Consider the following 19,988-nt stretch of genomic DNA (forward strand, 5'->3'; position numbering starts at 1 on the left):
GACTTAGAAACAAATAGCTCCTGCAGGTGTATCTCCCGGCAGCAAAGAGCCAGGCCACCCCTCCTCATCATTCTCTCCGCACTGCACGAGAAAGGAGAGAAGAGTTTGGAGAAATGGGCTTTGAAACTGGAGACTTCTAAGCTCACAAAAGCCCAGTTTCTTCTTCAGATACGGTGCTAGTGAGATTATCCTCTAGCAGAGATAAGTGTAATAAGCACAGGGCACCTATGTGGTGACCAGTAGGTCACTTGTGGGCAGAGCAGCTCTCCTGACTCTGCACGAGGGTACAGGGATCGTTTTGTTGATCAGGGCTCCCCCGGGTTCCTTCTGAAAGCAATGCGAGAGATGTTCTCTTCTGCTTCTTCAAAGAAAGTGCCCTCACTCAGCAGCATGAACCTGAGCTCATAAAAAGGAGTTAAATGAAGCTCCCCCAAAGAAAAAGAAGTCATTTTGAGGGGGTGTTTAGGATTGACTCAAAGAAATCTGTCCTAACTTGTCAATGTTTTCTTTCAACACTCCCCCATGCCCAGGGAGAACAAATGTCCAACAGCAGCTCCATCACTGAGTTCCTCCTCCTGGCATTCGCAGACACACGGGAGCTGCAGCTCTTGCACTTCTGGCTCTTCCTGGGCATCTACCTGGCTGCCCTCCTGGGCAACGGCCTCATCATCACCGCCATCGCCTGTGACCACCACCTGCACACCCCCATGTACTTCTTCCTCCTCAACCTCTCCCTCCTCGACCTGGGCTCCATCTCCACCACTCTCCCCAAAGCCATGGACAATTCCCTCTGGGACACCAGGCACATCTCCTATTCAGGATGTGCTGCCCAGGTCTTTTTTTATTTTTTCTGTGCTACAGCAGAGTTTTCTCTCCTCACCATCATGTCCTATGACCGCTACGTTGCCATCTGCAAACCCCTGCACTACGGGACCCTCCTGGGCAGCAGAGCTTGTGTCCACATGGCAGCAGCTGCCTGGGGCACTGGGTTTCTCTATGCTGTGCTGCACACGGCCAACACATTTTCACTACCACTCTGCCAAGGCAATGTCCTGGACCAGTTCTTCTGTGAAATCCCCCAGATCCTCAAGCTCTCCTGCTCACACTCCTATCTCAGGGAAGTTGGGCTTATCATGGTTAATGCCTGTTTAGGTTTTGGGTGTTTTGTTTTCATTGTGGTGTCCTATGTGCAGATCTTGAGGGCTGTGCTGAGGATCCCCTCTGAGCAGGGACGGCACAAAGCCTTTTCCACGTGCCTCCCTCACCTGGCTGTGGTCTCCCTCTTTATCAGCACTGTCATGTTTGCTTACCTGAAACCCCCCTCCATCTCCTCCCCATCCCTGGACCTGGTGGTTGCAGTTCTGTACTCAGTGGTGCCTCCAACACTGAACCCTCTCATCTACAGCATGAGGAACCAGGACCTCAAGGATGCCCTGAGGAAACTGATTGGACGTTTTTCAGCAGCCTTAGACTCTTGTTTCTCTACAAATTACTCCCACTGTATGACAACCTAAGCATGTCTTTCATTCTTTATATAGTTATTTTTTATTTTTTCCTTTTGTGATTATGTGTTCCAGAAAGAAATTCCATTAGTCTTTCCCTCCTACATCAGTATTCTCCTGTTTTGTCAGACCCATGGCCATTGTGTAAAAGAGGAGCCAGGCACTCTGTGTCCTTAAGCAAAATAAATGCACCCACAAACTGTTCTGGCATCCATCCGTAGTAGGGCAGGAAGAAATGGGGAATGAAAACACCTTTCTGCCTTACTGCCTCAGGCTTCTGGTACTATTCTGAGGGGATGGGATTGTTACCGAAAATTCGGAATAAAGAACTTATCAACACCAATTTGATGCAGATAAGCAGACACTTCTTTATTGACGACCGGGCACGCAGGGGAGTATTCTCACCAACAACGCGCGCCAAGCACTAAAATCACTCATCTTATATAGAACTTTTCATATAAAATTTCCAAGGACACAGTTTCATACACAAACACAATTCCCAAGGACACAGTTTCATACACAAACACAATTCCCAAGGACACAGTTTCATACACAAACACAGTTTCCTTGGCAAGTACTTGTAAGCTGTTACGGTTGTTTCCCCAAGTTTCTATTAATCCTAGACTTTGACAACTACTTGTATTCTCCTGGTCCTATCTATATATTATAAATCAACTTGCAGATCAGTTTGTATTTGGTTACTTAGGTTCCAAACGTTTCTACTAAATGATTATGACCAATCTCTTCGGCCTTGGTATGGGACTGTATAGGTGACTCTAAAGCAGCAATCGGTTGCCAACACAAACCACAACAAACAGATTTTACTAAATATTTCTTATGATTTTATATTTCTATTAAATCAAACACAATTTCTTCTACTTATTGGTAAATCAATAACATTTCCCCCCTTTGAAACTGTTGAATATTATTTCAATACTTTCGCATTTTATTCATTTTCATTTTTAAAGTTAGTATTTGTTTCACCATATTTTTGGTGATGGACTATATCCAGGTGGCATATGTGGTACTTCTCTAATAATTTTTCGGTGTGCTGCAAGTCTATTAATAAACTGTCTTTTAAGACAGGCATAAATTAACATGATCATCACAAAGATAATTAACAGCAAAAACAAGGTCTTGATTAGGCATTTCAGCCAAGAGCTCAGGTTCCATCCTAATCCACTAAAAATCTTTCCCAACCAATCTTCGGACATATTTTCTCGAATCGTTTCTGTTTCTTTTTCGATTTTGCCTAAGAGATCTAGATCATGTTCTACATCCTGAGTCACATTAGGAATATGAATGCAGCAAAGATCTGGGCTATCCTTGAGATATCCGCACACTCCATGCTCCTTTAGCAGAAGCATATCCAATGCCATCCTATTCTGAAGTGTCATTCGGGAAGTTGCCTGTAATTGAATATTTAATTCTTTAAATCCTTTCCTTGTGACGTTGGCCAATTTTTCTACTTGTCCTGTTAACTGATAGAGCCATTCTCTGTTTCTATATGAAGCTATAGGGTTCAAAAGGGACTCTAAAGCCCAGCCAATTTTCACTCCTGTTGATGGTTCATTCCATGTGTCATCATCTGTTTCAGACCTCTTGGTTCATTTTAATCTTAAATCTTCTAAGAGTCCTTTGAATGGCGATTTCTTCCAAATTGGACACAATGTCGGCATGCCTAAAGTAACTTGTTTTACCTTACCATCTACTGGCAAGTGAGTTGTCCAGGTTCCATCACTTAATGCCCAAACCAAATGTCCTGGACTTTGAATGGTAGATTTCTTACAACTGAAAAAGTATCCTCTCCTGGGCGTGAATATGCTTGTCAAAGTGAGGTTATTATGAAAACCTCGACAGTAACAACCAAACTTCAGAGCAGCTGCTAAGGGAGGAATTCTTTGAATTATTGAGTCTGCATTGCTGCAATCATATACCTTTTCACACTTCCACCATGGTACTACATGTTCCTTTTCTATTCGTGTAGTACCTTTATCTACTACTGAAGGAAGAATTGCAAGTACACCTTTAATCCAAGTACCGTCCCAAGTAAAACACCAGGGAGTTTTAGCCATGTACTGAAATTGAGAAAATATGGACATCGACCATACAGAATTCCACTGTGCTTGTGTTTGTGTACTTTGACCGGTTTTGTTACATTGCCATTCCATGATGTTTCTACTCACATTGTTTTTAATCTGTTCATCGTATGAACACCACCCTAACAATCCCTGTTCTGGACCTGCTTCTAGCCCTAAACCCAGATGAGTCGTTGGTGTAAACTGATGGTTCAAGAGTTTTAGACAATCTGCCTCTCTGCCCACCGATTTCCATTGTTTTCTGATAACTTTCACCTGTTCTTTCCATTGAGTCACTGGCCTTTGCTCACAATAAGTGGATTCATTTTTATGTTCCAGGTTGGTCAAATTCATAGTTAAAATTCCCCAAGGAATAGATTCACCTACTGCTCTTGGTATTGGCAAACAAGCAGTAATCTGTGTAACATTCTGCAAGTTGGCAAATCCCTTAATCAATCCTAACATCAAATTTTCCTCAGGCATTTCTTTGGGAATATTGATCAATTGTTCTGTGTCTTGTTGTCTTTTGTTTCTCACCACCGAATCAGTCCACACCAGTATCACCTGCTTAGCTAACACAAGGAGAATAATCACAAACTGATATGAAAAATTAGACATGTTTCAGAGTCAGTTTTAAAGTCTTTGGGTCACGGCTAGTAATCTTCCATGGAGTGGGCGCCTTCTTCACCCGGGTATAGTGTATCCAAGCATCTGATTCTGCAATCTTGATAGCCGTAAAGGTGGGTAACAGTATCTGGAAAGGTCCCTTCCAGCGTTCTTGCAGAGGTTCGGAAGTCCACGTCTTCACATAGACATAGTCTCCTGGTTGAAAGTCATGCACAGGATTTTCAAGGGATAATGGTCTGTTCCACAGTATTGCGCTCCGAATTGCAGTCAAAGTTTTTCCTAAAGAAAGTAAATAGTTATACACATCTTCTTTCCCTTTCACATGCATGTTTGGATTTGGTTCTGGGGATTCATAAGGTTTCCCATACAATAATTCATAAGGACTGACTGAGGTTCCACTCTTTGGTTGTACTCTAATTCGTAACAATGCCAATGGAAGCGCTTGAGGCCGTTTTAAATTAGTTTCTTGACAGATTTTGCTTATTTGTCTCTTTAAAGTTTGATTCATTCTTTCTACTTTTCCACTGGATTGTGGCCTCCATGAGGTATGTAAGTCCCAAGTGATGCCCAAAATTTTGCTAATATTTTGGACTATTTCTGCAACAAAGTGTGGACCTCTGTCAGAGGAAATTCCAATAGGAACTCCAAATCTTGGAATTATTTCTCGTAGTAACCACTTTACTACTTCTTTTGCTTGTGTGGTGCGACAGGGAAAAGCTTCTGGCCATCCTGTAAAAGTATCAACCCCCACCAAGATGTATCGATACCCATTTTGTCTAGGTAATTCTGAAAAATCTACTTGCCAATAATCTCCAGGTTCCGTACCAGATTTTAACCTACCCATTTGAACTCTTTTCTTGATCACTGGATTATTTTTCAAACATACTTCGCATTTTGCAGTTATTAATTTAGCCATGTCCATCATCTTCACTGATATAACTTGTTTTTGTAAAGATGTTACTAGAGCTTCTGCTCCCCAATGACATTCTTGATGTTTGGTTTGCATTATTTCTCTCATTAATAAAGGTGGAACTACTACTCGTCCATGAGGAGTTATCCACCATTCAGCTAAATTTTTCTTGGCATTCAGAAATTGACCTAGTTTCTCATCTTCCACCGAGTATTTTGGCTTTTCTCTAGGAAGGGTTACTGTCTTGGAGGGAATTAATGCCATTTGGAATGCTCGTTCCTTTGCTATTTTCTTTGCCATTCGGTCAGCCAAATTATTTCCAACAATTTCTTTTGTGTTCCCAATTTGATGTGCTTTACAGTGCACGATTGCTACTTGATCTGGTTTTTGAACTGCTTGTAATAATTGTAAAATTTCATTTTGATGCTTAATATTTGATCCCTGGGAGGACAATAATCCTCTTTCTTTCCACAAAGCTCCATGGACATGTACTACCCCAAAAGCATACTTTGAGTCTGTCCAAATATTTACTTTCTTCTTTTCACTTAGTTCTAAGGCTCGAATTAAAGCAATAAGTTCTGCTTTCTGAGCTGATGTGGTACCCGTCAATGCCTTTGCTTCTATAACTGTGGTGTCTGTTGTTACCGCATATCCAGCGTATCGGACCCCTTGCTCCATAAAGCTGCTGCCATCTGTATACAGTTCCCAGTCTGGTCGCTCCAATGGTACGTCCTTCAAATCGTCTCGACTGGAATAAACATACTCAATGGTAGCCAGGCAGTCATGTTCCAGTTGTCCTTCTTCCTGTATAGAACTTAAAAACACTGCAGGATTTACCAGGTTAGTTGTTTTTAGAATCACATCATCTTGTTCAGTCAGTATTACCTGGTACTTCATCATTCGGCTCGGAGACAGCCAATGTCCCCCCTTTTGTTCTAAAACAGTTATCACCACGTGTGGGACATAGACTGTTATTGTTCTTCCCAAAGTCAATTGCCGAGCTTCTTGTATGAGCATCACTGTTGCAGCCACTGCTTAAAGGCAGTTCGGCCACCCTTTACTCACTGTGTCCAGTTGTTTGGAGAAGTATCCGACCGGTCGTTTCCAGCTTCCTATCCGCTGAGTCAGCACACCCAATGCCAGACACTGTTTCTCATGGACAAACAACTGAAAATCTTTGGTTAAATCCGGAAGTCCTAAAGCAGGTGCAGACATTAAGGCGCGTTTTAATTCCATAAAAGCCTTTTGCTGTTGTGGGCCCCATACAAAAGGAAAGTTTTTCTGGGCCTCATACAATGGTTTAGCTATCAGACCATAGTTCATGATCCAAAGGCGACACCACCCTGCCGTTCCCAAGAACGCTCTGAGTTCATGAATATTTTTCGGCTCAGGTATACTACAAATAGTTTCTTTGCGATCTTTTCCTAATTGTCGCTGCCCTTTTGAAATTTCAAAGCCCAGATAAATCACAGTCTGGCAGGTTATTTGGGCTTTCTTCCGAGATACCTTATACCCATTCAGTCCCAGAAAATTTAAAAGGTCTTTTGTTACCTGTATGCAGGTAAATCTTTCTTCTGTGGCAATCAGTATGTCATCCACATATTGTAGAAGTAAATGTCCAAGCTTTGGTTTATCCCGTTTCCAGATTTCAAGCTCTCTTGCCAGCTGATTTCCAAAAATCTTTGGGCTATTTTTAAATCCTTGGGGTAGTCTTGTCCATGTCAACTGCATTTTTCATCCTGTTTGTGGATTTTCCCACTCAAAAGCAAACAATTTTCTGCTTTCCTTTTCCAAAGGTATACAAAAGAAAGCATCTTTTAAATCAAGCACTGTAAACCACTGATGAGTCTCCTTTAACGCTGTTAACAATGTCTAAGGATTTGCCACCACAGGATATATGTCCTTGACTATTTGATTTACTGCTCTCAAGTCTTGCACCAATCTATATTCACCTGAGGGTTTTCTAACTGGTAGAATAGGAGTATTATACTCAGATTCGCATTCTTCTAAAATTTTGTACTGCAAAAATTTATCAATTAATTTCTTCAGCTCCTGTCTAACTTCTGGTTTGATTGGATATTGCTTAATTCTTACTGTCCCTGCACCTTCCTTTAAATCTATTTTCACAGGCTCTGCCAATTTTGATTTGCCAGGAATATCTGTTTCCCATGCTGTAGGAATCACTGCAGAATCCACCTCTGGTGGAATTTCCTGCTCTTTCACTTTTTCCTGTATCATCAGGTTTTCTCCTGTTTTTGATTCAGGTATTTTCAAGAAAAGTTCTCCTTCTTCAAAAACAATCTGTGCATTTAATTTAGATAACAAATCCCTTCCTAACAAGGGTATCGGACATTCTGGTACATACAAAAATTCATATGTAATTATTTTATTTCCAAATTTTAAATCCAGGGGTTGCAGGAATGGCCTATTTTCCTCCTTCCCTGTTGCTCCTATTATGTTTGCTGGTTTTGTTCCAATTTTTCCTTTACAAGTATTCAATACCAAAAATGTTGCTCCCGTATCCACTAAAAATTTAACAACTTTATCTCCCAGCTTAATTACAACCAGAGGCTCAGCTGGGTTCCCCTCCGGTCCCCTTCAGTCATCTAAAACCATCAATTTGGCTATTTCTTGCTGAGCATTCCCGTTTCTTGGGCAGTCTCTCTTCCAATGCCCTTCTTGTTTACAAAAGGCACACTGATTCACTCCTAAAGGGGTATTAAAGTTTTGATTACCATAGTTCATAAATCCTCCCCTTCCACCAATTCCTCGTCCTCTTCCTCTGCCCCTTCCTCTGCCTGCTATCCCTGTCATTACAGCCAACAATCTACTTTCTTTGGTCTTCCTTTTCCTCTTTTTCCCTGTTGTTATATACTTTCCATGCTGCTTCTAGCATTTTATTCAAACTCCTTGAATCCTCTCCTTCAAGTTTCTGGAGTTTCTTTCTTATATCTGGTGCCGATTGTCCCATAAAAATCAAAGCCAATTGTATCTGAGCCACCTCTGTTTCTACTCTTAAGTCAGTATATTTTCGGGCTGCTTCCTTCAATCTCTCCAGAAACACTGAGGGAGATTCATTCTTATCTTGTCTCACCTCATATAATTTAGACCAATTCAGAGACTTAGGCATGGCATGTTTAACTCCATGCAAAATCCACTTCTGGTATCTATGCAGTCTTTCTCTGTGCTCTACATTATTTGGATCCCACTGCGGATCTCCAGATGGAAAATTCTGCTCTACTGTTCCCCCTGTTGTCCCACTCAATACAGCCACTTCTACCTGTGCTTTGCCAGCCTTTAATACCATCTGCTTTTCTGTATCATCCAGTAAATTATCCAAGATCACCTGTAAATCACTCCAGTCCGGATTCTGTGTTCTGATTATGGTATCTACCACTCTGCCTACTCTTTCAGGATCTTCTCTATATATACCTGCTGCCTGCTTCCAAGCCATCAAATCCATAACTGAAAAAGGCACTTTTACATACACTGGCCCCTCATTACCAACGCCCTGCCGTAGAGGAGCTATTGTTTGCACCTGCTGCCGAGTTCTTCGGGAGACAGGAGTATGAATTACAATCTCAGATGGCCCTTCCTCCACATCCTCTCTTCCACTACTCTCTGGTTCCTCTACCTGTTCCCTATATTCTCGCCCCCGATGCCTTTCTCTCCGCGGAGGGGATATATCTAATTCTGGCCCTTCATCCTTTTCAGCAGAAGCAATTCTTTTCTTTAAACAATCTTTTCCCAACTCACATGTTGAACACCACTTTTTCACCTTTTTATCGTCAGAAGTTATAGCCATTACTAAATTATCCCTACTAATCAACTTACATTCTTTCTGCCAATCTTTCCTCTGTCTTAAATAGAAAAATAAATCAACATATGGCACTTCACTCCATTTCCCTTCCCTCCTACAGAACAGCATTAACTGCAGAATGGTGTTATAATTCAGTGTCCCATTCACAGGCCATTTTTCCTGATCTTCCAAAATATACAGAGACCACCACTGATTGCAATATTCAATCATCTGACTCTTCCGCAAATCATCATGCAAATCTCCCCAATGTGCTAACAAACATCCTAACGGAGAAGTTTTCGGAACTTTGTCATTTGCAGTCAGATTACCCATACTTTTACTTTTAAACAAATGAGTCAGCTTAGATGCCATAATAAATCACTTTACAGTACAATACACAATTAATCACTCAAATCTGTCGCTTTTTTCTTTTCCGGCTGCACTCCTCGCGGAGTAACAGAAACACGGATCCGAGCTCCGCACTCGCTTCGTGCTCAATTGCATGTCTGACACTTACAAGCACACTCACACCTTTCCACAACTGTTACTATATGCAAAGGTATATAACACAATATTATACAATTCTTAAATTCTTATACAATACTCTCCAAAACAGTTTTACAACATAACACATGTAAAACTTCTAACTTCCTGTTAGAGACACTTCCTTTGAGAACGCTATAGCATATAGGTTCTCTTGTTTCCCAACCCACAATTGTCCAACCCTGCAATAGCTTTCGCTTATGTCTTACGGGCAGACGCCCAGGCTTCCAATACACGAGGATCCTCCAGCCCAACCTGCGCAGCTTTCGCCACATCTGACAGGCAGGCTTATACAGTGGGACTCTAACCCACTTTCCAAGGGTGGGACTCTAACCCACTCCTAAGTGGGACTCTAACCCACTCCTAATACAAAAAGAAGTGTCTTACCAAAATCCAGTGAATGTCGCAAAGAGCCTTACGGATCGGGGATCGATGGGTATCCCCGAGAAATCCTCAGTGCCGGCTGGAACCGATCAGGTCCCCGATTCCTCCGGTCTCTCTCAGCGAGGTCCCATCTGGGTCGCCAGAAACTGTTACCGAAAATCCGGAATAGAGAACTTATCAACACCAATTTGATGCAGATAAGCAGACACTTCTTTATTGACGGCCGGGCGCGCAGGGGAGTGTTCTCACCAACAACGCGCGCCAAGCACTAAAATCACTCATCTTATATAGAACTTTTCATATACAATTCCCAAGGACACAGTTTCATACACAAACACAGTTTCCTTGGCAAGTACTTGTAAGCTGTTACGGTTGTTTCCCCAAGTTTCTATTAATCCTAGACTTTGACAACTACTTGTATTTTCCTGGTCCTATCTATATATTATAAATCAACTTGCAGATCAGTTTGTATTTCGTTACTTAGGTTCCAAACGTTTCTACTAAATGATTATGACCAATCTCTTCGGCCTTGGTATGGGACTGTATAGGTGACTCTAAAGCAGCAATCGGTTGCCAACACAAACCACAACAAACAAAAATTTTACTAAATATTTCTTATGATTTTATATTTCTATTAAATCAAACACAATTTCTTCTACTTATTGGTAAATCAATAACAACTGTGGCAACAGTGACCTTCCATTGGTGGATCCTGAAATCTAAGGGATCAGTTGTATCAGGTGAATGTTCATGAGTCCACAGGGCCTGATGGGATTCACCCCAGAGTACTGCAGGAGCTGGCAGGTGTAACAGCAGGAGCCCTCTCCACCATCTGCCAAAGGTCTTGGGAGTCTGGCGAGGTCCCCACTGACTGGAAGCCAGCCAGTGTTGTTCCAATTTACAAGGAGGGTGTGAGGGAAGACCCAGGAAACTACAGACCTGTTAGTCTGACCTCAATAGATGGAAAAATTATGGAGATGATAGTACTGGGTGCTACTGATAGATATTAAAAGGACAATACAATCAACAGGCATATTCACCAAGGGAAAGCCCAGTTTAACCACTGTAATATCCTCTGAGGACAGGGTCACCCACCTACTGGATAATGGGAAGGTGTTGGAAGTAGTTTTTTCTGGATTTTAATAAGGCTTTTGATACCGCCCTTCACAGTACCCTTCTGGAAAACTTGTCCAGCTGTGGGGGGAGTACAGTGAGCTGGATGGAAAGATGGCGAAACTGCAGGACTCAAAGGATTGAATTCAGAGGGGCTACATCTGCCTGGCAACTGGTTACCAACAGTGTTCGTCAGGGCTCATTTCTAGGGCCAGTTCCATTGAATATTTTTATCAATGATCTGGATGCAGGAGTTGAATGCACTGTGAGCGGGTTTGCTGATGATCTCAAACTGGGCTGTGACTTTCTTGAGGGACATGAGGCCTTGCAGAGGGATCTGGACAGAATGGAGCATTGGGCAATCATCAATGGGATGAAGTTTAACAAGTCCAAATGCTGGATTCTGCATCTGGGATGAAGTAATGCCAGGCACAAGTGAAAACGAGGAGAGGAGTGGCTGGAGAGCAGCCCTGCAGAGAGTGGTCTGGGGGTGCTGGTCGGCAGCAGGCTCAAAAGGAGTCAGCAGTGTGCCCTGGCAGCCAAGAGGCCAGTCAAGAGAGGTGATCATCCCGCTGCATTCAGTGTTGGTGTGGCCTCACCTCGAGTACTGTGTGCAGTGCTGGGCCTGCAATTTAAGAAGGATGTGAAGGTCCCTGTATGCATCCAGAGGAGGGTGAGAAAGCTGGTGACAGGGCTGGAAGGAATGTCTAGATTATCAATGACTAGATGATCATTGTAGTTTCCTTCTGATTGAAATAGTCTGTTCTATTCAGTTCTGTTCTGTTTTACGCCATGTTATTCTATTCTACTTATGTAATCCAAAAACGTCACAGTCCTGTGACAAGCAATGGACCTACAGCCCTTCCTGGCAGTGCACATTTGGGCCGCAGCACCTCAGCTGGGGCACCAGGGTGGAGCCCAGCCTTCTCCCAGGGAAACCTGAGCAGTCAGTGCTGTGCTGCTCTGTGCTGCTGCATGTACAGCGCGGTCTTCACGCCTGTGCTGTGCTGCACGGGTCCCTTGGCCACAGGACAACCTCAGCAGCTCTTTGTCACAGAGGAGCCTGCAGGCAGCTCCCACTCTCTACTGCTCCTTATGCCACCTGCCTGGCTGTGCCTGTACCCAACAGTGCAGCAAGAAGTTCTCATGAGAACGTTGTTCCTGTTTGACTGCAGAAATGATAAATGATGTTGTTTGCTTCTAAGAACGTCCCAGAGTAGCTTGAATGTCCAAACCAGGAGACTCTCATCGACAGATGGGGTCTGCATGGCATGCTGCTTGTAGGTCGGAAGCCCATTCAATGCTACATCCCCTGGGGTTCCCACCATCTAGAGGCACATAAGATTAACTCTACGATTCTCTCCTTATGGTGTTAGCACTAACGAACAGCATTTTAAATGATGCCTCACAGAGTCTGAGTGCCTCTCTTACTGGGATCCTAACAGACAAGCATGTCCTGGTGAAAACCTCTCTCAGCACCCTTGGGTGCAGCCCCACTGCTCCCATGGACTGGTAAGGGTGTAGTTTGCTCCAGTCACCCCTTCCTTGATCCCCATCCACCGCTGGTTTTTCCTGTCCTGAGTCTTGACTGAAAACACAAAGGCCTGGGAGACCTCGCTGGTGGTAACTGAGGCAAAGAGGACACAGACCATCTCAGATCTACCTACACCTGCTCTTTCTAAACTCAGCAGTGGTCCCACAGTATCTCTGTTTGTTCTTCAGTTGTTCCTGAATACCAAAAGCTCATCTTGGTGCCTTTGAGTTCCTTTTCAAGATTCAGTTGAGTTTTGACACAGACTGTTGCTGTGCTTTGAGGATGTCATCCATGAAGACAAGATGTGTCCAGGTACACTGTGAAAATGATTGGTGTGTCCCTTGATTGTATCATCAAGGGAGTGAATAAAGACCCCAGTGTGATGAGCTTTTTGCTTTTTCTTTCTCCCAGTTCAAAACAACTTGTTTGTGGCTGTTTCCCTTCACTGCTCTAAGGAAAGCAGGTAGGAATTGCTGCAAAGAAGCTGTCACAATCAGGTGTGGGATTCAGTGGAGAAGTCTGATGTATAGAAAAGTGATGCAAGTCCCAGGGGGCCAATGAGAGGAATAACGAGGTTGGCGAGGTGAGGAGCAAGGTTGTCCATGGGATCATAGAATGATAGAATGGTTTGGGTTGGAAGGGACCTTAAAGACCATCTTGTTCCAACCCCCCTGCCATTACCAGGTTCACCTTCCACTAGATCACGCCACTCAAAGCCTTGTCCAAACTGGCCTTGAGCCCTTCCACAGAGGGGGCAGCCACAGCTTCTCTGGGTAACCTGTGCCAGGGCCTCACCAACCTCACAGGGAAGAATTTCTACCTTACGTCTAATCTAAATCTACCCTCTTTCAGTTAAAAATCATGACCCCTCATTCTATCCCTACACTCCCTGATAAGGAGTCCGTCCCCATCTTTCCTGTAGCCCCTTTAAGAGGCCCTCTAGCCCCTACAGGAAGGCCTGTATAAGGTCTCCCTGGAGCCTTCTCTTCTCCAGGCTGAACACCCCCAACTCTCTCGGCCTGTCCTCATAAGGGAGGTGCAATGCCAAGGAAAGGACAACAAGGGCACAACAACTTCCAGCTTCCCCATGAGGCTGTGAGGAATCAACCAGGCCCCAGTGCCACGAGGAGATGTCTTCTCATGGGCAACTGCCATAGCCAAGGTGTGGTGGTGCAGACCCCCTGGGCCACCTTGCGATGTCAGGACCAGCCAACATTGTGTTCTTGTCTTGGTTCCAAGTGCAGTGGGCTGGGACGATCTGGCACGTTTTTATCTTGGCTACAAGTGCAGCCAGTTGGGACAATCTGGTACTTTCTTGTCCTGGTTATAACTACAGTTTGTTAGGACGATTGGGCGCTTCCTAACTGTACCTGAAACTCCTGCTGCCTGGATCGTAGCCCGCTCGGGGAGGTACCAGAATTACCTGACAAGAATTGTGGCCAAAATGAAAAAATACTGACTAGTGTCAATCATCTCGTGATCCTATAAATAGCGACCCTAAGTGTGACCCTTTGAGCTCTACGGGATCACAACAGGCTGTGCCTCAGTATCACCCTCTGAGCTGGGATGCCTCTTAGGGCAGATTTTGTGAGGATGTCACAGAACAGATTTCATGAAGCTTTCCAAGATCGTCTGCTGAGAGATGCCGATGAAGAAAAAGGGTTCAAAAATTCTCTGCTGAGAAATGATGACAAAGACTAGTGAGGAATTAACTACAATTAGATTTCGCTAAGTGTCAGTGACCATTTGATACCAATAATTTACTATCATACGTTAAACTCTGTACCTGTGTGTGTGTGTATGTTTATGTGTGTGTCTATTTGATTTAGGGAACTTGATAATGTTGATTATAATGAATTTTATGAAATCACACTTATAAGTGATTAAGTGCCAGAGATTAAGTATTGCCAAAAATCATTCAACCTAAACCTAATCTTGTGGCTTACCTTAATAGTGTTAATAAATCTTAAATTTCTGCTACCTCAAAATATTGTGGGATATATAATCACTCATTCCCCAACAAATTAACATAACAAATCAACAAGATATTTTCCTTACTCTTTATATTAATTCCATTAGACATAAACTCTTGACCAGGTCTGGGACTGAGATTGGATCTAGCTGCACCTAGACTGCTCTCTGAGAAGGAGTTTTGAACGTAAGAGGGCCCCATCTGAACCTCGTGATGCAATGGGAGGGTCCCACTACACTCCTGCATCTTCGGTCTCTGTGTAAATCATTCTAACTCGATTCTACCTCAATTTTCCTTTCTCTGTTTCTTCCATGTAGTAAGTAATAGAGTGAAACTTGCCATCAAATTTCATTAAGTCACACTGTTACAAATTCACATTAAAATCACTTTTTGCTAATACCTTTCCCCATGATACTTTAGGTGATCTAAAACACTCATCCGTGACATGAGCGGACAAAGACCTGGGTTCTGTTGGCACCTTCCATTCTTGCCAGCGCCCTTTGCCATCCCCACCGCAGGCTGTTCTACCCTGTCCCACTCCTGCCCCTCTCTCCCTGCAGGCTGGAGCACCCATCTCCCTTCCCCGCCTTGCTCCAACCCCACCATTTCCCGACCTTCACTGATGTTTCCCACTACCAAGGAAAGCTCTACCACCTCAGAAACTGCCCTTCCAGAAGGGAACCCAACCCAAAGGCTTCCTGTGGCCTTTCACCTGACCAGAGAGCAGGAACCCCACCAGGATCTTCTAAACCACATGACCGCTGCTGGCCTTTCAGCTTCTCGGATGGATGTGACCAAGCCATGTGCCTGCTGCTGTCCCACATGTGCTCAGGTGGAATGGACATGACAGCCCATGTCCAAGCCCTTCTCCTGGGTAAGGCCTATGGGTACTTTGGCAGAGGCACTTTCCCAGCCGTGTACCTGCTGCTGGCCTGTCACCTCCAGAGACAGAACTGACCTCACGGTCCCCTTCACAGCCACACACTTCCTACTGAATTGTGAGATTCTGAGACACAACAGACCTCATAAGACCATACGCATCCATCACCCTCCTTATGGCCGAGGACCTGACCAGATCAAAGTATGTTTGTTTCATCACATCCATCAAATGTATTTCCTACTAATGATCTGAGTGGACAAACATTCTTCACAGGAACTTCTGGAGTTATGTTGACACATTTTATATCTCTTCTTCTGCCTTTTTTTAAATTTCCTTCTTCCTCAGCCTATTCTGTGGTCAAAAACCTTGTCAAGGGAAAGACTATTTGAATCATAGAGTAACTCAAGTGTGAAGAGAGCCCTGAACAACCTCTTGCCCGACTTTCAAGTTGAAGGCAGGGTGAACCAGGTGAGGCTCTTCAAGGCCTCTGTCCAGCTTTGCATCACCCACAAAGGAGCTGAAAGTGCACTCTGACATATCATACAGGGGGATGGTAAAGATGTTCAATGTGTTGGCCCAGGTGCTGGTCACTGAGGGATGCCACTAGTGACCAGCTGCACTCAGGACTTTGTACCACTGATGACATTTGGGTTTGATCCCCCAGCCAACATCCCACCCACCCTAACATCCACTTCTTCAGCCCAGGTAGCACCAAGCTGGCTATGAGGAGTCCATGGAAGACCATGTGAAATGCCTTGCAAAATTCCATGTGCACAACATGCCCTTCTTTGCCCTGCCCCTTTTGGTTCAGCAATCCCTTTCTTGTCCTTCAACTACCTGGAGACGCTTACAGGAGAACATGTCCCACCACCTTCCCAGGGATGGAGCTAGCTGATCAGCCTGTAATTCTCCCAATTCTCATTCCTGTGCTGACGCGGAAGTCCCAGACACAACTTAGACAATCAATGTGATCAAGTTGATGCCACTTTATTAAAGGCTACACAGCAATTTATACACTATCACAAGCTTCACACGCTGCTATCTTATTGCTAATAGGCTAAAGCTACTTGTTCACGCACCCTTCTGCCCTCTATGATTGGTCCCAGTGTGGTGTCCAAGCACTGCTCTCCCACTAGGTAGGCATCCTGTTTTCAACAGTCCAACTTCTTTATCTTTTGCCCAGGAATGTAGTTTCTAAAACTATCTCGGCCTTGCTTATATCCTTGAACACAGCTGCAGCTTGTTGTTACAGTGAGGCCCCTTGGTCTGGATCGCTCATAACATGTTCGTTGTTCTCCAGCGCTTCCACATTCCTGCTCTTCTTGAAGATTGGTTTGACATCTGCCTTTTCCATGGACCCCAGAACCTCTCTGGTTGCTCTGACACTTTTGAGGGCTCAGTCCAGAATCACAGGTGAGGGTGACATAACGAACAGGAGCACTTGCAATGAGCCTGTCCAAGGCAGCCCAGATGAGTCTCACTGGGAGAGTGGGGGTTGTTCCTGGAGTCACACACAGAAGTGTCAGGGCTCTGTCAGGTGTCCACATCTCAGCTGGCCTCATGCACTCATCTTACACACAGGGGTGTTCAGAGACACGAGTCCTTCCCTTGCACCTGCAGAGGCCGTACATTGCAGGAGTCGTAGTGTCTCTCTGGCCTCCTGCTGCCACTGACAGAGTCTGGGAGGCCCCTCAGACCTGTGGTGATCACCCTGCTCTGCACTCGTGGGAGATGCCCCACAGCATGAGGAATGGACACAGGGACCACAGTTCAAGGGAACACCTTCCATTGCTGCATTCAGGTGGTTTCCCAGATGACGTTACTGTCAATGTGAAGTGACCTCATGACACTGTTTGTCCCACACACCTTCATGGCACCCCCAGGAATGGCTGATGGCATTTGTGCTCTCTTACTTCACACACATGATGTGCATGCTTACATCTCCTCCCCACAAGGCAAACATGGACTTCTGAGCTACGTATTTGATGTACCTTTGTGTAGGGAAAAAGAAACTCCCCAGTGTGGGGTGAGAGGCCAGTGCTGCAAATGGTGTTTGGGAGGGGCTAGAGCGTGAGTCATTGTCATGGTTTAACCCCAGCTGGCAACTGAACCCCACACAGCCACTCACTCACTCCCCTGGGTCCAATGGCAGAGAGAATCACAAGGGTAGAACTGAGAAAACTTGCAGGTTGAGATAAAGACAGTTTAATAGGTAAAGAAAAAGCCACACAGGTAAGCAAAGGAAAACATGGAATTCATTCACTTCTTTCCATTTGCAGGCAGGGCCTCAGCCATCTCCAGAACATCAGGGCTCCATCACATGTAACGGTGACTTGGGAAGACAAATGCTGTAACTCTGAACGTCCCCATGTTCATCCTTCTTCCCCCAACTTTATATAACTGAGCATGATGGCATAAGGTATAGAATATCACTTTTGTCAGCTGGGGTCAGCTGTCCCAGCTGTCTTCCTTCCCATCTCCTTGTGCAGTCCCAGCCTGCTCACTGGTGGGGTGGGGTGAGGAGCGGAAAAGGCCTTGACTCTGTGTAAGCCCTGCTCAGCGATAACGAAAACAGCCCTGCGTTATCAACACTGTTTTCAGCACAAATCCAAACCACAGCCCCATACCAGCTACTAGGAAGAAAATTAACTGTATCCCAGCCAAACCAGCCCAGGCAGCTTCCCCAGTGTGTCCAGTGAACACAGACACAGACCAGACTCTGGTCCTTCAAGTCTCTCCCAGGAGGCCTGGCTGTGCGAGGACACTGCTGTGTGCTCCCACCCTGCAAATCAAACTGTGCACCTGTTCACTGGTGTTTTCATCGATGGGACAATTTCTTGGGCATGTTCTTGAGATCAGATTTGGAAGAAGACCTCAGCCTGTCCCAGCCTGTGGACACAGAACTGCCACGCAGCAGGAGTGTGACCAAGCTGCCAGAGCACTCAGGCCTTACACCAAACTGAAGGGAACAGAAAGAGAGTGTGGAAGGGAGGAGAGAACTTCTCTGGAAGACCAAGTGCTGCCTGACAGGGCTGCCATGCTGGGACTCTCTTCCCCTCCACCTCTGCACACAGGAATTGTCCCTGCAGCTCCAAAAATGTCTTAGAGGAAAGATCTCAGAAGAAAAAAACATCACTGCAGACCCTTTCTTTTGTAAAACACACAGAGATCATGGCTCCTCATTTATGCAGCCACTCAGTCAGAAAAGAAAAGCAGACACTGAAACAGAAAGGGGATGACAACATCATTACAAGTAAAATACCACCACCACCAACAGAAAAAGCAGAGAGGCTGGGCCTGTAAACAGTTATATTATAATTGCTTTGAAGAAGATGAGCAGTTTATTGGTTCAGAATAACACCTAGTTATCGATTTCCTCAGGGCATCCTTGATCTCCTGGTTCCTCATGCTGTAGATGAGGGGGTTCAATGCTGGAGGAACCACTGAGTACAGAAATGATACCACCAGGTCCAGGGATGGGGAGGAGATGGAGGGGGGCTTCAGGTAGGCAAATATGGACGTGCTGATAAAGAGGGAGACCACGGCCAGGTGAGGGAGGCACGTGGAAAAGGCTTTGTGCCGTCCCTGCTCAGAGGGGATCCTCAGCACAGCCCTCAAGATCTGCACATAGGACACCACAATGAAAACAAAACAACCAAATGCTAAACAGGCACTAACCATGATAAGCCCAACTTCCCTGAGGTAGGAGTGTGAGCAGGAGAGCTTGAGGATCTGGGGGATTTCACAGAAGAGATGGTCCAGGACATTGCCTTGGCAGAGTGGTAGTGAAAATGTGTTCACAGTGTGCAGGAGAGAATTGAGGAACCCAGTGCCACAGGCAGCTGCTGCCATGTGGACACAAGCTCTGCTGCCCAGGAGGGTCCTGTAGTGCAGGGGTTTGCAGATGGCAATGTAGCGGTCGTAGGACATGATGGTGAGGAGAGAAAACTCTGCTGTAAAAAAGAAAAAGAAAAAAAAGACCTGGGCAGCACATCCCGAGTAGGAGATGTGCCTGGTGTCCCAGAGGGAATTGTCCATGGCTTTGGGGAGAGTGGTGGAGATGGAGCCCAGGTCGAGGAGGGAGAGGTTGAGGAGGAAGAAGTACATGGGGGTGTGCAGGTGGTGGTCACAGGCGATGGCGGTGATGATGAGGCCGTTGCCCAGGAGGGCAGCCAGGTAGATGCCCAGGAAGAGCCAGAAGTGCAAGAGCTGCAGCTCCCGTGTGTCTGCGAATGCCAGGAGGAGGAACTCAGTGATGGAGCTGCCGTTGGACATCTGCTGCCTCTGGACATGGGGGACTGTACATGGAGGAAAAGCAGTGAGCAGTTAGAGTAGACTTCTCTGAACAAAACTTCTCCACTTCTCACAGAACCCCACTAAACTCCTTTGCCTCTTTCAGGAGACCATTGGCAGGTTGTCGCAGATGAAAGTATTAACACTGTAATGATTTCACAGCTAAGTGAGCTGTATTAGTGACTGGCAGCACTTGATCATTAACCAATTTAAGGATTTACAAAGTCATTCAGTAAAATATGTTATAATTAAAATAGCGACTTAACTACAGATTCAAAGATGACAAGATTCACACTAACTTACCGTACGGTACCTTAAATCAATACATATATACATGCTCATTCACAAAGACA

At 45.0% G+C, this 19,988-nt stretch overlaps 2 protein-coding genes across 2 annotated transcripts; one reads left to right on the forward strand and one right to left on the reverse strand.

Annotated features, from left to right (window-relative positions):
* Nucleotides 1-539: 539 nt before the first annotated feature.
* On the forward strand, nucleotides 540-11,100 carry LOC141917180 (olfactory receptor 14A16-like). The gene is made up of 3 exons (XM_074810260.1): nucleotides 540-1,500; nucleotides 10,606-10,826; nucleotides 11,014-11,100. The coding sequence occupies exons 1-3, from the start codon at nucleotides 540-542 to the stop codon at nucleotides 11,098-11,100; spliced, it is 1,269 nt and encodes a 422-aa protein (XP_074666361.1).
* A 7,554-nt stretch (nucleotides 11,101-18,654) lies between these two features.
* LOC141917111 (olfactory receptor 14J1-like) lies at nucleotides 18,655-19,703 on the reverse strand. The gene has a single exon (XM_074810204.1). It carries the CDS (start codon nucleotides 19,615-19,617, stop codon nucleotides 18,655-18,657), a length of 963 nt encoding a protein of 320 aa, XP_074666305.1. The 5' UTR covers nucleotides 19,618-19,703.
* Between the last annotated feature and the right edge of the window lie 285 nt (nucleotides 19,704-19,988).

The sequence above is a fragment of the Strix aluco genome, chromosome 34, assembly GCF_031877795.1.
Source record: "Strix aluco isolate bStrAlu1 chromosome 34, bStrAlu1.hap1, whole genome shotgun sequence".
NCBI classification, from domain to species: Eukaryota; Metazoa; Chordata; class Aves; order Strigiformes; family Strigidae; genus Strix; species Strix aluco.

Coding starts and splice junctions, on each gene's coding strand:
- LOC141917180 (XM_074810260.1), top strand. CDS start 540: ATGTCCAACAGCAGCTCCATCACTGAGTTCCTCCTCCTGGCATTCGCA. Junction 1,501..10,605: donor CTCTACAAATTACTCCCACT/GTATGACAACCT, acceptor ATGAGTCCACAG/GGCCTGATGGGATTCACCCC. Junction 10,827..11,013: donor GAAAAATTATGGAGATGATA/GTACTGGGTGCT, acceptor CGCCCTTCACAG/TACCCTTCTGGAAAACTTGT.
- LOC141917111 (XM_074810204.1), bottom strand. CDS start 19,617: ATGTCCAACGGCAGCTCCATCACTGAGTTCCTCCTCCTGGCATTCGCA.